Source organism: Salmo salar, chromosome ssa19, assembly GCF_905237065.1.
Source record: "Salmo salar chromosome ssa19, Ssal_v3.1, whole genome shotgun sequence".
Lineage (NCBI taxonomy): Eukaryota > Metazoa > Chordata > Actinopteri > Salmoniformes > Salmonidae > Salmo > Salmo salar.
Genome location: NC_059460.1, coordinates 41,894,096 through 41,908,123, shown reverse-complemented (window position 1 = coordinate 41,908,123; position 14,028 = coordinate 41,894,096). Strand labels below are relative to the sequence as shown.

The 14,028-nt window shown below is 38.6% G+C and overlaps 2 protein-coding genes across 2 annotated transcripts in view; both read left to right on the top strand.

Moving 5' to 3' along the window:
• Positions 1-4,474, top strand: part of sft2d1 (SFT2 domain containing 1) — a 43,620-nt gene extending 39,146 nt beyond the window's left edge. Inside the window, exon 8 of the mRNA XM_014158025.2 lies at positions 3,547-4,474. Within this exon, the coding sequence (XP_014013500.1) occupies positions 3,547-3,586 (40 nt within the window). The 3' untranslated portion in view covers positions 3,587-4,474. The remainder of the gene's footprint in view (positions 1-3,546) is intronic.
• A 3,533-nt stretch (positions 4,475-8,007) lies between these two features.
• On the top strand, positions 8,008-10,351 carry prr18 (proline rich 18). The gene has a single exon (XM_014158024.2). It carries the CDS (start codon positions 8,995-8,997, stop codon positions 9,742-9,744), a length of 750 nt encoding a protein of 249 aa, XP_014013499.1. The 5' UTR covers positions 8,008-8,994; the 3' UTR covers positions 9,745-10,351.
• The last annotated feature ends 3,677 nt before the right edge of the window (positions 10,352-14,028 follow it).

Below are 14,028 nucleotides of genomic sequence, written 5' to 3'. Positions count from 1 at the left end.
GTTTTCATTTAATTGGTGCTCTGTGTTGTTTTCATTTAGATTGGTGCTCTGTGTTGTTTTCATTTAGATTGGTGCTCTGTGTTGTTTTCATTTAGATTGGTGCTCTGTGTTGTTTTCATTTAGATTGGTGCTCTGTGTTGTTTTCATTTAGATTGGTGCTCTGTGTCGTTTTCATTTAGATTGGTGCTCTGTGTTGTTTTCATTTAGACTGGTGCTCGGTGTTGTTTTCATTTAGACTGGTGTTCGCTGTTGTTTTCATTTAATTGGTGCTCTGTGTTGTTTTCATTTAGATTGGTGCTCTGTGTTGTTTTCATTTAATTGGTGCTCTGTGTTGTTTTCATTTAGATTGGTGCTCTGTGTTGTTTTCATTTAGATTGGTGCTCTGTGTTGTTTTCATTTAGATTGGTGCTCTGTGTTGTTTTCATTTAGATTGGTGCTCTGTGTTGTTTTCATTTAGATTGGTGCTCTGTGTTGTTTTCATTTGTTATCACGCGGGCTGAGTAATATTTAGATGATGGAATGTTTTATATTATTCCCTTCTAATGTTCACCTTATTTATTTTATATTACCTTGATTTAACCAAGTGAGGCAGTTAAGAACAAATTCCTATTTGCAATGACAGCTAGGGTTAATCCACATCCAACTATAGTATGGTGCCGTTTCCCTTTGAACAACATAATGCATGCATGATTTATTTGATTTACCATTCAAAATTGTTATTTACAATAATGAACCCCTAATTCTACAGTACTACCTGCCCTCTCCAGTCAGTGTGGTCCGTCATGCTAACTTTGGTGTTGGTCTGTGTTGGCCACATCGTCACTCCCACCACTAATGAAGCCCAAGCTGATCCTCTAATGTCTTTTACTCTGTTGATACTATATATAGATATATATATATATATATATAGTCCCTCTCAGGGGATGTTCTCCCCAGTCCCTGGTTAAACCTGCTGCTCTCCCCAGTCCCTGGTTAAACCTGCTGCTCTCCCCAGTCCCTGGTTAAACCTGCTGCTCTCCCCAGTCCCTGGTTAAACCTGCTGCTCTCCCCAGTCCCTGGTTAAACCTGCTGCTCTCCCCAGTCCCTGGTTAAACCTGCTGCATCTGCACTTTCTAAACTACAGCTGGGGATACTATGGTTGTGTCCCAAACGGCACCCTATTCCCTATTTAGTGCACTTCTTTTGACCAGGGCCCTTAGGGTATCCTAGGGAATAAGGTGCTATTTAAGATGCAGTTTATCTGGGGTATCCTGAAGTAGTCTGTTGCGCTGGTGTTTCATCATTTCAGTAAATGATCATTTATTTATGTGGTGTGTTTTAGGAAGCCGGGTGCTAAAATAGCAGTGTGTTGCCTTCAATGTAGAGGAAAGATGGGAAGGAGGTGGAGTGTAGGGGGCAGTGTGTGTGTCTTTGTGTGAAGGGGGTGAGCTCACTGCAAATCAGAGAATCACAATGAGTCACCAGTCTTTTCCACCAACCATCTTGTTCCTCCTTGCTTTCTCTCTTTCTCTTCTCTCTTTCTCTCTTTGTCTCTGTCTCTCTGTCTCTCTGTCTCTCTGTCTCTCTGTCTCTCTGTCTCTCTGTCTCTCTGTCTCTCTGTCTCTCTGTGTGTGTTATGATTAATCCCTCTTAACTGGTTCAGCTTCACCTCTCCTCCAGTAGCTGTTGAGGGTGGTAGGAAAGTGAAGTCTGCTTAGCAACACATGGATAGAGAGAGCAGTTGACACAGAGAAAGAAAGAATGAGGGGGAAGGTGGAAGAGAGAGATGGAGGAGGGACCGTTTTCTGCTGTTGCCATGGTGATTGCTGGTTGTGATGCCTCATTCCAATACCTGGAGTGTTAGGGGGGAGGGGCATCACTTTCCCGCCAAAACATAATTAAATATGCATGAGCCACGCCCAAAACAACAATAACAACAAAGGATTAATGTAATAGCGATACTGTCGTAGTAACTTTCTAGATGAGATATATACGGGAATTGTTATTAAAAAGGTAAAAGGCCTGTGGTGGGTACAAAACATCTTTAAACCCCTAAATACTAGAATGAAGGAAAAATAAATAAATTACTGAATTATAACTATTGCTTTCATCATTATTTTGTTTTTGTTCAGGGAAATTGTTAAGAGAACCTACTGTATCAGACAACAGAGAACATACTGTATTAAGATAACAGATATAACCTACTGTATTAAGATAACAGATATAACCTACTGTATGATATAACCTACTGTACTAAGACAACAGATATAACCTACTGTATCAGACAACAGAGAACCTACTGTATTAAGAACATATAACCTACTGTATCAGACAACAGATATAACCTACTGTAACAGTCTTCGTCGTCTGATAATGACAAATCATCGTCAGAGAAAGTGGACCAATACGCAGCGGGTATATGTGTACTCATCTTCTTTTATTATGGAAAGAAGGAAAAAACAAAATAAACACGTACACAAAGAAAACACAAGGCTATACACAGAACAATCTCCCACAAAGCACTCAACAAACACACACCTATATCTAGGACTCTCAATCAGAGGCAACTAGAAAACACCTGCCTCCAATTGAGAGTCCAACCCCAATTAACAAAACATAGAAATACAAAAGACTAGACAGAACATAGAAATACACTAACATATAACAGTGCCCAAAAACTCCCGGAATACATAAATCAAATACCCTACTAAACAAACCACCACCCCGAACCACATAAAACAAATACCCTCTGCCACATCCTGACCAAACTACAATAACAAATAACCCCTATTACTGGTCAGGACGTGACACCTACTGTATCAGATAACAGATATAACCTACTGTATCAGATAACAGATATAACCTACTGTATCAGACAACAGATATAACCTACTGTATCAGACAACAGATAGAACCTACTGTATCAGACAACAGATAGAACCTACTGTATCAGACAACAGATAGAACCTACTGTATCAGACAACAGATAGAACCTACTGTATCAGACAACAGATAGAACCTACTGTATCAGGCAGCAGATAGAACCTACTGTATCAGGCAGCAGATAGAACCTACTGTATCAGGCAGCAGATAGAACCTACTGTATCAGACAACAGATAGAACCTACTGTATCAGACAACAGATAGAACCTACTGTATCAGGCAGCAGATAGAACCTACTGTATTAAGAGAACCTACTGTATTAAGATATAACATACTGTATCAGATAACAGATATAACCTACTGTATCAGATAACAGCTATAACCTACTGTATTAAGAGAACCTACTGTATTAAGATATAACATACTGTATCAGACAGCAGATATAACCTACTGTATTAAGATGTCTAATACAGTAGGTTATCTCTGTTGTCTGATACAGTAGGTTATATCTGATAACAGAGAACCTACTGTATCAGACAACAGATATAACCTGCTCTATCAGATAACAGAGATAACCTACTGTGTTGGATTGATCATAAAGATTGATATTGGATTGATTGTGAAATATTTGTCATGTATCACCTATTCTCCTCTTCTGTTCCCCTGTCTTCTCCTTTCTCTCCAGAGATGCAGTGATAAAGGTTTTCACCAGCTGTCTGAGTTAGAGAACGGACAGTGGCCTCCCAGACCTGGGTTCAAATACTATGAAATCACAAGAATGGTCCCAAATATGCAAAGACAACGGATAGATATTTTGTATTTGTATTTTTCATTTTCATTGCTGTTTTGATACTGTGAATCATTAATATTTCCAATAGTTGTATAATCATGTTAGCAGTTATCTGAAACTAATGTTTATTCATATTATGGTTTTCAGGGTTGGGGTCAATTCCATTTCAATTCAGGAAGTAGACTGAAATTCAGTATTGGATTTATTTACTTCCTGAATTGACCCTGATTGATGCTTATTTAACCTTTTTTATTTGTTTGTGACTCCCCGATTGGGTCTGTTGTTTTAAGTGTGTTTATGCTTGAGGTTAGAGAGAGGTGAATGCTTGAAATTCAAATATTTAATAATTTTCCTAATATATATCATACAAAAAGACAGGATTGGGGTCAAGTGGAATTGAAGGCAGTCAATTCAGGAAGTGATTTTGAATTTAAAATGAAAACATTTTACAACTCTCAAAATAAATAGCTTTTACTTTTCAGTTTGAGAAGTCATTAAAATATGCCCTTTTTTTCTAATTTTTGAATTGAAAGTTAAGTTTACTTCCTGAATTGACTGCCTTCAATTCGAATTGACCCCTACCCTGGAAGTAGACCAATTTTATATCTTGTTTCGTTCAGAGCAGGGAAAGACCTATAGACATTTACAATATGATGCTTGTAAAACTGAAAATACAACTCATGCCTTACCTTTTTCTACTTTGTATTTTGTCTCATGACAATACGATTTGCTGATATTTTAACATAAGTTTCCGTCTTCAGAAGAATGGAATATGACTGTCTATTTTTGATGAATAAAATCAACAAATGTTTTCATTTTGAAACTGCGCTCCAACTTAGTTCGCCCTTAAAGGAAAATTCCTTCCAAAAACTATCTTTTGGTATTTGTTTCATTAGTCCATTGTTGACGTAGTCCTAAAATGTTTTGCTTGTCAGCAATCAAGTTTTGAAGATATGTAAAACGCAGCATCATACGCTGATTATTTCTGTCCTTTAAAAGTTACATATCTTCAAAACTTGATTGCTGACAAGCAAAACATTTTAGGACTATGTCAACAATGGACTAATGAAACAAATACCAAAAGATAGTTTTCCTTTAAATGTTGGTGTCATGCTTATACGTTTTTATAGTGTGCGTGTGTATTTTTCATTTCCTAAAATGCAAAAGACACACGTGTGTGTGTGTGTGTGTGTGTGTGCGACCATGCGTATGTGAGTGATTCCTTGAAACACATTGGTTCTCCTCACCCCATGTGTCCAAGTCAGTGACGTGTAAGTAATGTGGCTGATAAACTCAAATTGTGTTATGTTACTAAATTCTTAATGGTTAACTACAGTATCCCAGCGTGCCCTGCCTGGGGCGACAGACAGACAGACAGACGATCACACCACATTAAACCCAGATCCCTCTCTTGGCTTTTCTCAGCCAAGGACAACAAAGGGAAAGGAGCTACTGTACCACTGGGTTGTGTTCATTAGTGTAAACCCTAGCAAAATGTTTCAAAATGCTTTGCAACTGGGGGGGGGGACTACATTTCTTATTGGACAAATCCCTCTCCATTTCAGTACGTTTTCTTCCGTTTGATGCCTACTGAAGAAGACCCAGATCAACATGTGTGACATACATCTCCCCTCTTACCCCTTCAGCTCAAAGCTAATTGCCTGTAAATGAGCTCTCTTTGTTTCTCTTAATTGTCAGCCAGATGCAGTTGAGACCTTCTGGCTCATTCACTCCGTCCTTCTGCTCTATGTAATCTTAACCTATTAACCTACTATACTACCGCATAGCTTTTTATATTATCCTGGTCCCATATCTAGCTGTTTGTGCTGTCTTCACAATCGTCTATGGTCATTGTCACAATAAGCATATTTGGCAAGACGGCAGAAACAGATTTGGGACCAATGCTGTTGTCATGTGAGCATTGTGGTTAATTCTAAATCTAAACAACTTCGGTATAAGCTGGAGCCTTCTGGATGGGATTCTGAAAGGAGGATGTGGTTGCTATGACAACCCCAGGAGCTAGGAAGTACCCCTCCGCTCTCCGTATTCCCAACGGGAGCATCCATGATCACATGGTCCATTATGGTAATGAGACAGTGGGATTTCAGACAAGTGTCACAGGACACCCTGGTCCGTCTACCTCCACGCCTCTCCTGTCAGAGGTAATATTATCAAAGGGGAGGAGGGCACTTTTCCTGGATTAGACCCATGGCCCAATACAATGAGTGGCCTTAACCCACAATAAAGAGAGAAATCTCTGGGTAAGGAAAGATGCTTCATTGCTCTTTAAGAAAAACAACAACAAACCTTTAAGATGTGTCATCAATCTTTGTGTTATTCGTGTGGTACTCTTAGACATATCCTGTTCGCTTCTTACGTAGCTCTACTCAACACAGGTTTTTAAACATCCCCCTCAAGGTGCTTTCTTTATATACTCGGAACAAATGTTTGCTTGGGGTTCTATAAGGAACCATAAAGGTTCATAGTTTAATATAGGTTCTTTAGGGATGATATCTATCTGAGTATAGAAGCTTTTATTTTTCTATGTAGAACCATATTTTATCTTGGGAGTACGTGATCGATGCCTATGGTGTTTACCCAGCACATACCCAGGCTTATGGAATTCTATTACAACGTTTCATTAGTAGTGTGATCATGGATCAGCCTTTTAATATAAAAATAAATCCCCTTTTAGTAGCACTAGTTCCAGTATGCATCCCAAATGGCACCCTATTCCTTATATAGTGCACTACTTTTGACCAGAACCCGATGGGATACTCTATGGGCCCTGGTGTAAAGTAGTGCACTATATAGGGAATAGGGCGCCATTTGGGACTCAGTTACAGGGACTTGGCTTGGCAGGGGTTCAGCTAAGCTTTAGGCTCACTGTGACTATCAGAGTCATCTGGGAGAGGGAGGAAACCTACATCTCTATTCATATGTCCTTTCTTTGGATGGAGGACCAATTTGTGTGTTGTTGTGAATGTGAGTGTTTTTGTCCATTCAATTATGATGACTTTGAGAACAAACAACAACAAAAGCCCTTGAACCAAACCCCTTGATCTGGTGAGATATCCCGTTGGTTTATACCATTTCCTTTCTTTTGGATAGAGGAAGGACAGTTGTTTGTTTTGTTTAGCTTCTTTGAGAGTGAATGTGCATGAAGTAGAAGAATAAGTTGACTAGGAGGACAAGAAAGAAAAACCTCAACTCAATACAGTAATCAGGTTTGTCACCCCATCACCACAGCCAGACTGTCTTTCCACGTTTAAACCCATACGATCATCAGATTTTTACCTGCTGTATGTGGTTAGTGATATATCCAACAATGGCATTGTGACAGTTAAAAACATTTCTGTGCAAATTGATTATTTGTATTGTATTTGTTTTTATTTAACTAGGCAAATCATGACTAGTTGTCTTGTATTGTGATCATGGCTTGTGTTCTGAATCTCTACTGCTCCTCTCGCTCAAAGTCGGTTCTGTCACATATTACTAGAAATAGCCAAACAATGTACCTTTAAAATTGAGAAATGATTCACACAAAATGGAAAACAAAACAGTGTGTAGGACTGGCTATTACGGATCAATATATGTGAGAAGCCAATGGCATACACTTAAAGGGCCAATCAGCTGTTGAAACAATAACAATCCTAATCCCCGCCACTGTTCTGAATAAAAAGCTGAGGGATGGAGAAATGTAACCAGTCTCAAATTCATAGACAGAGCAACGGATGCATGGTCTGACCATCCATGATATCAAAATGATAGTTTTAATCATGTTTTGTTTGGGTTCTGATGGGGTATGACAGTTGAACTATGCTCGTGAGCCATTTATAACTTATATTAGTCAAGAATCAATGGTTACATACCAAAAATGGTCCCTATCAAATCAAACGTTATTTGTCAAGTGCCGAATACAACAGGTGTAGACTTACAGTGAAATGTTTACTTACCAGCCCTTAACCAACAATGCAGTTTTAAGAAAAATACGAGTTAAGAAAATATTTACTAAATAAACTAAACAAATATGTTTTTAGTAAGACAATAAAATAACAATAACGAGGCTATTTACAGGGGTTAGTTACCGAGTCAATGTTTATTTAACCTTTATTTAACCAGGTAGGCTAGTTGAGAACAAGTTCTCATTTACAACTGCGACCTGGCCAAGATAAAGCGACACAAACAACAACACAGAGTTACACATGGAATAAACAAACATACAGTCAACAATAACACAATAGAAAAAAAAGTATATATATACAGTGTGTGCAAATGAGGTAAGATAAGGGAGGTAAGGCAATAAATATGCCGTAGTGGTGAAATAATTACAATATAGCAATTAAACCCTGGAGTGATAGATGTGCAGAAGATGAATGTGCAAGTAGAGATACTGGGGTGCAAAGGAGTGTGCAGGGGTACAGGTTAGTTGAAGTCATTGAGGTAATATGTCCATATGTCCAGGGGTTTAAGTAAGACTCTGACAGAACGTATTGCAGCACACCCTTCGAGAGATTACGCTTTGAGCCTCTGAAAACAATATTATACCTCTGAATAAAATGGAATCATTCAATACTATTGATGTCGAAACAGTCAATGCACTTCATCCTTAATTCGTTAATATATCCCTAGACGATTGACAATCAGGTTTCGACCTAGAAATGGTTCCCGAACAGAGAAACGGCAGATGGATCTATACCAGACATACTCGGTTACATGAGTAAATGGACATTTGTCACTGGGAAATTATAAATAGCTATAACAATATTGTGTGTGTGTTCTTTATATCTTTCATCTAATTTATTTGGTTTAAATTTTAATTTCAGTGGATGAACTGAATGGAAACGTGAACATTCTACTGAAATGTAAATTGGAATTGACCTCAGCCCTGTAATAACAGTCCCCTGAATAGTAACACTATCATGTTATTGGTCAGTTTGTATTTGTTATTTTTACATTCAACAAGAACACGGTTACATGTAAAGTAATACATGGAATGAATGACATCACTATCCTAAAGGCCACCGCAGAAGCCACGCTTGTTTTTATTCGGTTGTTGCCTTTGTTTAGCCGCGTGCTTCGGCTCCTCCGCTCTTACCGTGGACACGCCTCCCACCGACGAGCCTTATAAATACCAGACAAACCGCACATTCACACCAGTTGAATTACCAAACGGATTATAGCGCTGTTGCACATTACGGCATTCAAGATACCTCATTTTTACTTGATCGGATAATGCAATTGGAATACAGTATATTTATTTACAGTCTTAGAGTTTAAAGTTATTATTCTGTTTAATAGAAGACGTTGCTTTTGTGGTCGGATCACTTTTAAATCCCAATAATGCCTTTTCCGCCGATAAATCTCCATCAACGAATCTCTTCTCCCGGGAGAGAGCTGTTCAGGAAAAAGAAACAGACGGAGGAAAAGATCTCGGAGAAGGAAAAGATCTCGAAGTCTTGGACTGCGGCCAATCTGAGGAATTTGGGGCGAAAACCCCAACAACAGAAAACTAAACTCCCGATTCAGGAGACAGAAGGTTTAAAGAGCTCCTGGCTAACTTTACCCAAACAATCTCAAGACTCGTGCGAGAGCGTTCCGCTGTACAATTCTGTGGAATCCACCACGCACCGGGACAGGGGCAAGCAGTCCTCTCGGAGTTCCATAGGAAAGGACGAGACAGGAGAAGAAAGGAAGATTCAATTCTCTCTGAGCCTCACACCGGAGGCCATTCTCGTTATTCAGAAGCGCAGCTTAGAAAAACAAATGCTAGCCAAACAGCAGAAGGGTTGTGTGTCCGTAGACTTTCGGCACAGGCGAGTCTTTCCATCCAAACGGACTCAAGGTGGTTCCAAAAGCTCGACCATTCCCGTCGCCAATCTGGAACACGCAGAGGACATTACAACCATAGTCAAAATATCTTTACTAAATGATCAGTATAAATACGATGACGTGGAATATGAAGAAGAAGACGGCGATGTGGATGAGACGGTGGTGAGGAAATGCAAAGAATGGCTGAAAGGAGTGGAAAGCGCCGCTGCTTTTGGGAAAGTGGACAAACTATCTACCCTTCCGCACCTAAAAAGCTGCTGACGAATGCTTCTCATATTATAAGACTTTAATATGATGTGATAAGGCAAGCTACGAACATTGCACACTGTAGCCTACACAAAATATATGGATTCTTAGTAGCCTATCCGCTGACACTGCTCACCATTACGCACGGCGAACACTGTTTCCACACACATGGGAATGTTGTTTTTTACGAGTCTAATAATTGTAATGATGTATGAATTGAATAGCCTTTCATGTTGACACTGTCGAAATCCTGTGTTCTCTTCTTTTGCACGTGCTTTTGTTTTTAATTGAGGCGCCTTTATTCGTTGGTTGGCATGAGCCGCCTGCGATCCAAGGAGCCTCTTCCTTTGTGTCCAAGAACAATAGCTGTCAACGGCAACGACAGGGTTACTTTGCGCGTTTGTTGTTGTTGTTGTTGTTGGGTGCACCTCTCAGAAGATGCACCTGTTTTTTTGCACTGTGTGGAAAATGAAAGAAGAAATGTTGTGGATGTGGATCAGATTTGTAGGCCTACCGTATTTATTATGAGGGAGAGGGGGGGATGTTTGTATCAACTCAAATGTTTCCTTCTACCCTGACATTTTTATGCCATTTGTATGAATTAAAAAATGTTTTCAATCTACATTCACTGATCATTTGACTTATTACATTAGTGTAGACATTACCCTGGCAGTTTAGCGATCAATAAACCCAATACAAATCAAATTAGGCAAATTCAGTTTCTAGTCCGCTATGTATCCAAATGGTAGACATATCCTCCTGTATCCAGTACTTGAATGAAGGTCTGTAGCTATGATGACAACTGTAACCAATGGCAATCGGTTCTGCCCAATCAACAAGTCAAAAGTCAAGAATGACTTGATGGCTCAGATGTCATTGAAAGCTTAGGTTTCACAAGGTTACTTGTATATGCTACTTTTGAGTCATTTTGGGTGCTAACTAGATAAGCTTCTTATTAGAATGTGTGTTAATCAGGGTTGTCAGAGAGCTCTCGTTGCACAGCACCCGCTGACAAATACCAACGCATTAGCCTACTAAGGAGTAGGACTAGTGGCCAAGGCTAGTGCACGAACTAATGCTGTTAGGCCTTTAAGCCATTGATTTAAGCAATATGTCTAGGTCTAGTGGCTTACTGCTTATCGTGTCAATCAACTCGTTTTCAGCTGAACAAAATGTATTTTAATGTTATCATATCCGATACATCCCCCGTTATTGTTATAAAACCATAGCCAAAGCATCAACATCCTGTGGCCTATACGGTTGTTATAGAACTGATCTGGTGCACTGCTCAGAGAGGATTGGCGTGCGCCTGCTGTTGGAGAGAGAGAGAGAGAGAGAAGGGACACTCTAAACAGCCCAGTGAATAGGGCCTATTCGTATCATGGCAACCACTCTTATATACACATGTCTTAAACAGACCAGTTAACCCCGGTCATTGCTGTTAGGACACTTGTGTAATGTCATGCTGATACAGGATTATATCATCGGCTAAGGCATTTCTTGACATGAATAGTTTAATAGTCTGATTCGTGAGAAAAAAGTTACGTTGCCCCCACATTGTTAGGCTACAATATCTGCCGATTTAATACATTTGTTGGGACATGTGAGAACTATAGGCAGATAGTTAGTGTCCATCCTACCTCAAGAGGTAGCTTAGGCTGTACTAGATATTATGATACAAAGGCCTAGTAGAAGTGTAGAAATCATTATACTATGCTAGATAGACTAGGCCAAATATTAGTCTCAACTAGGATGCAAGTCTGTGGAGACTAGGCCAAATATTAGTCTCAACTAGGATGAAAGTCTGTGGAGACTAGGCCAAATAATAGTCTCAACTAGGATGCAAGTCTGTGGAGACTAGGCCAAATAATAGTCTCAACTCAGATGCAAGTCTGTGGAGACTAGGCCAAATATTAGTCTCAACTAGGATGCAAGTCTGTGGAGACTAGGCCAAATAATAGTCTCAACTAGGATGCAAGTCTGTGGAGACTAGGCCAAATATTAGTCTCAACTAGGATGCAAGTCTGTGGAGACTAGGCCAAATAATAGTCTCAACTCAGATGCAAGTCTGTGGAGACTAGGCCAAATATTAGTCTCAACTAGGATGCAAGTCTGTGGAGACTAGGCCAAATAATAGTCTCAACTAGGATGCAAGTCTGTGGAGACTAGGCCAAAAAATAGTCTCAACTCAGATGCAAGTCTGTGGAGACTAGGCCAAATAATAGTCTCAACTAGGATGCAAGTCTGTGGAGACTAGGCCAAATAATAGTCTCAACTAGGATGCAAGTCTGTGGAGACTAGGCCAAATATTAGTCTCAACTAGGATGCAAGTCTGTGGATACTAGGCCAAATAATAGTCTCAACTAGGATGCAAGTCTGTGGAGACTAGGCCAAATAATAGTCTCAACTCGGATGCAAGTCTGTGGAGACTAGGCCTATTATTTTATAAGAAAATACACGTGAACAGAAAGTACTTTCTTTCATCAATACTGCAGCTTATAACCTAAAACCTTTACAGCCAGTCAGACTTGGAATTGACTGAAAGGTTAAAAAAAAGAAAAAATGAAGTTGTGGTTCACATTGTTCTGTGTAACTTGGTAACCATTGAGTTTTACTGAGGGAGGAGTGTAAACCCTAGCCTAGGGACTCATAACATTCTGACTGGCTGTTCAAGGTAGAGGGGTAAGTGAGAGCTGTGAGCTGCAGGATTGGCCTCCATTACATTTAAATTCCTGTCAATTCAGAAAGTAAACCAAATTCAATTTCCAAATGTTCCTCATTGAAGAGAATTGGAATTTCAGTTTAATTCCTGAATTTACTGGAATTGAACACAACCCTGGTGAGCTGGAGTTTAAAAAAAAAAGTTTGTCGGTTTAAGTGTTAGCTAACTTAAAAAGATTATCATATAATGTCCTTTGTGAAATTATTTAAATTGATGATATTGTGCAAGCTGCTAACAGGTCGGCTGTAGTACCATGTAACAATAGTGTGTACCTACATTGTAATTACACTAGCGTACTTATATTGATAAATTATATTGTTATCCCGTCTCAATGTGAAGGTTGACTGTGATTGGATCACGATGAAGTCAAAGTGTAAAGACGTCTACCAATCAAGCAACCTTCCCTGCATCTTGGAAACATACCTGCCATCTAGTGGTGGCAAAATGGTAAAACTATTATTATTATTATTATTATTATTATTGTTGTTATTTTAGTGCCTTGGCTGTTAGAAATGCACTTTATGAATTAAATTAATTATTATCATTATTATTACTTATCAACCAACCAAACTATCAACCAATCAGGGGCTGTCTCATATGCCTTGTTTTCTTACTAAAGGAGTTCACTAAAACATTTGTTTTCTCACTAAAGGAGTTCACTAAAACATTTGTTTTCTCACTAAAGGAGTTCACTAAAACATTTGTTTTCTTACTAAAGGAGTTCACTAAAACATTTGTTTTCTTACTAAAGGAGTTCACTAAAACATTTGTTTTCTCACTAAAGGAGTTCACTAAAACATTTGTTTTCTTACTAAAGGAGTTCACTAAAACATTTGTTTTCTTACTAAAGGAGTTCACTAAAACATTTGTTTTCTCACTAAAGGAGTTCACTAAAACATTTGTTTTCTTACTAAAGGAGTTCACTAAAACATTTGTTTTCTCACTAAAGGAGTTCACTAAAACATTTGTTTTCTTACTAAAGGAGTTCACTAAAACATTTGTTTTCTCACTAAAGGAGTTCACTAAAACATTTGTTTTCTTACTAAAGGAGTTCACTAAAACATTTGTTTTCTTACTAAAGGAGTTCACTAAAACATTTGTTTTCTCACTAAAGGAGTTCACTAAAACATTTGTTTTCTCACTAAAGGAGTTCACTAAAACATTTGTTTTCTTACTAAAGGAGTTCACTAAAACATTTGTTTTCTCACTAAAGGAGTTCACTAAAACATTTGTTTTCTCACTAAAGGAGTTCACTAAAACATTTGTTTTCTTACTAAAGGAGTTCACTAAAACATTTGTTTTCTCACTAAAGGAGTTCACTAAAACATTTGTTTTCTCACTAAAGGAGTTCACTAAAACATTTGTTTTCTTACTAAAGGAGTTCACTAAAACATTTGTTTTCTCACTAAAGGAGTTCACTAAAACATTTGTTTTCTCACTAAAGGAGTTCACTAAAACATTTGTTCGGGTCAGAGGAGGCAATAAGCACACATACTCATCAGGATAATGAAAGCCCTGAATGGAAATTATGCTTAAAATAAATGCTGAAGAGAAGTTGTGGGTAAAATACAAAGCAG

Bases quoted from the DNA above. Each gene is read 5' to 3' on its own strand.
- prr18 (XM_014158024.2), top strand. From the start codon at position 8,995: ATGCCTTTTCCGCCGATAAATCTCCATCAACGAATCTCTTCTCCCGGG.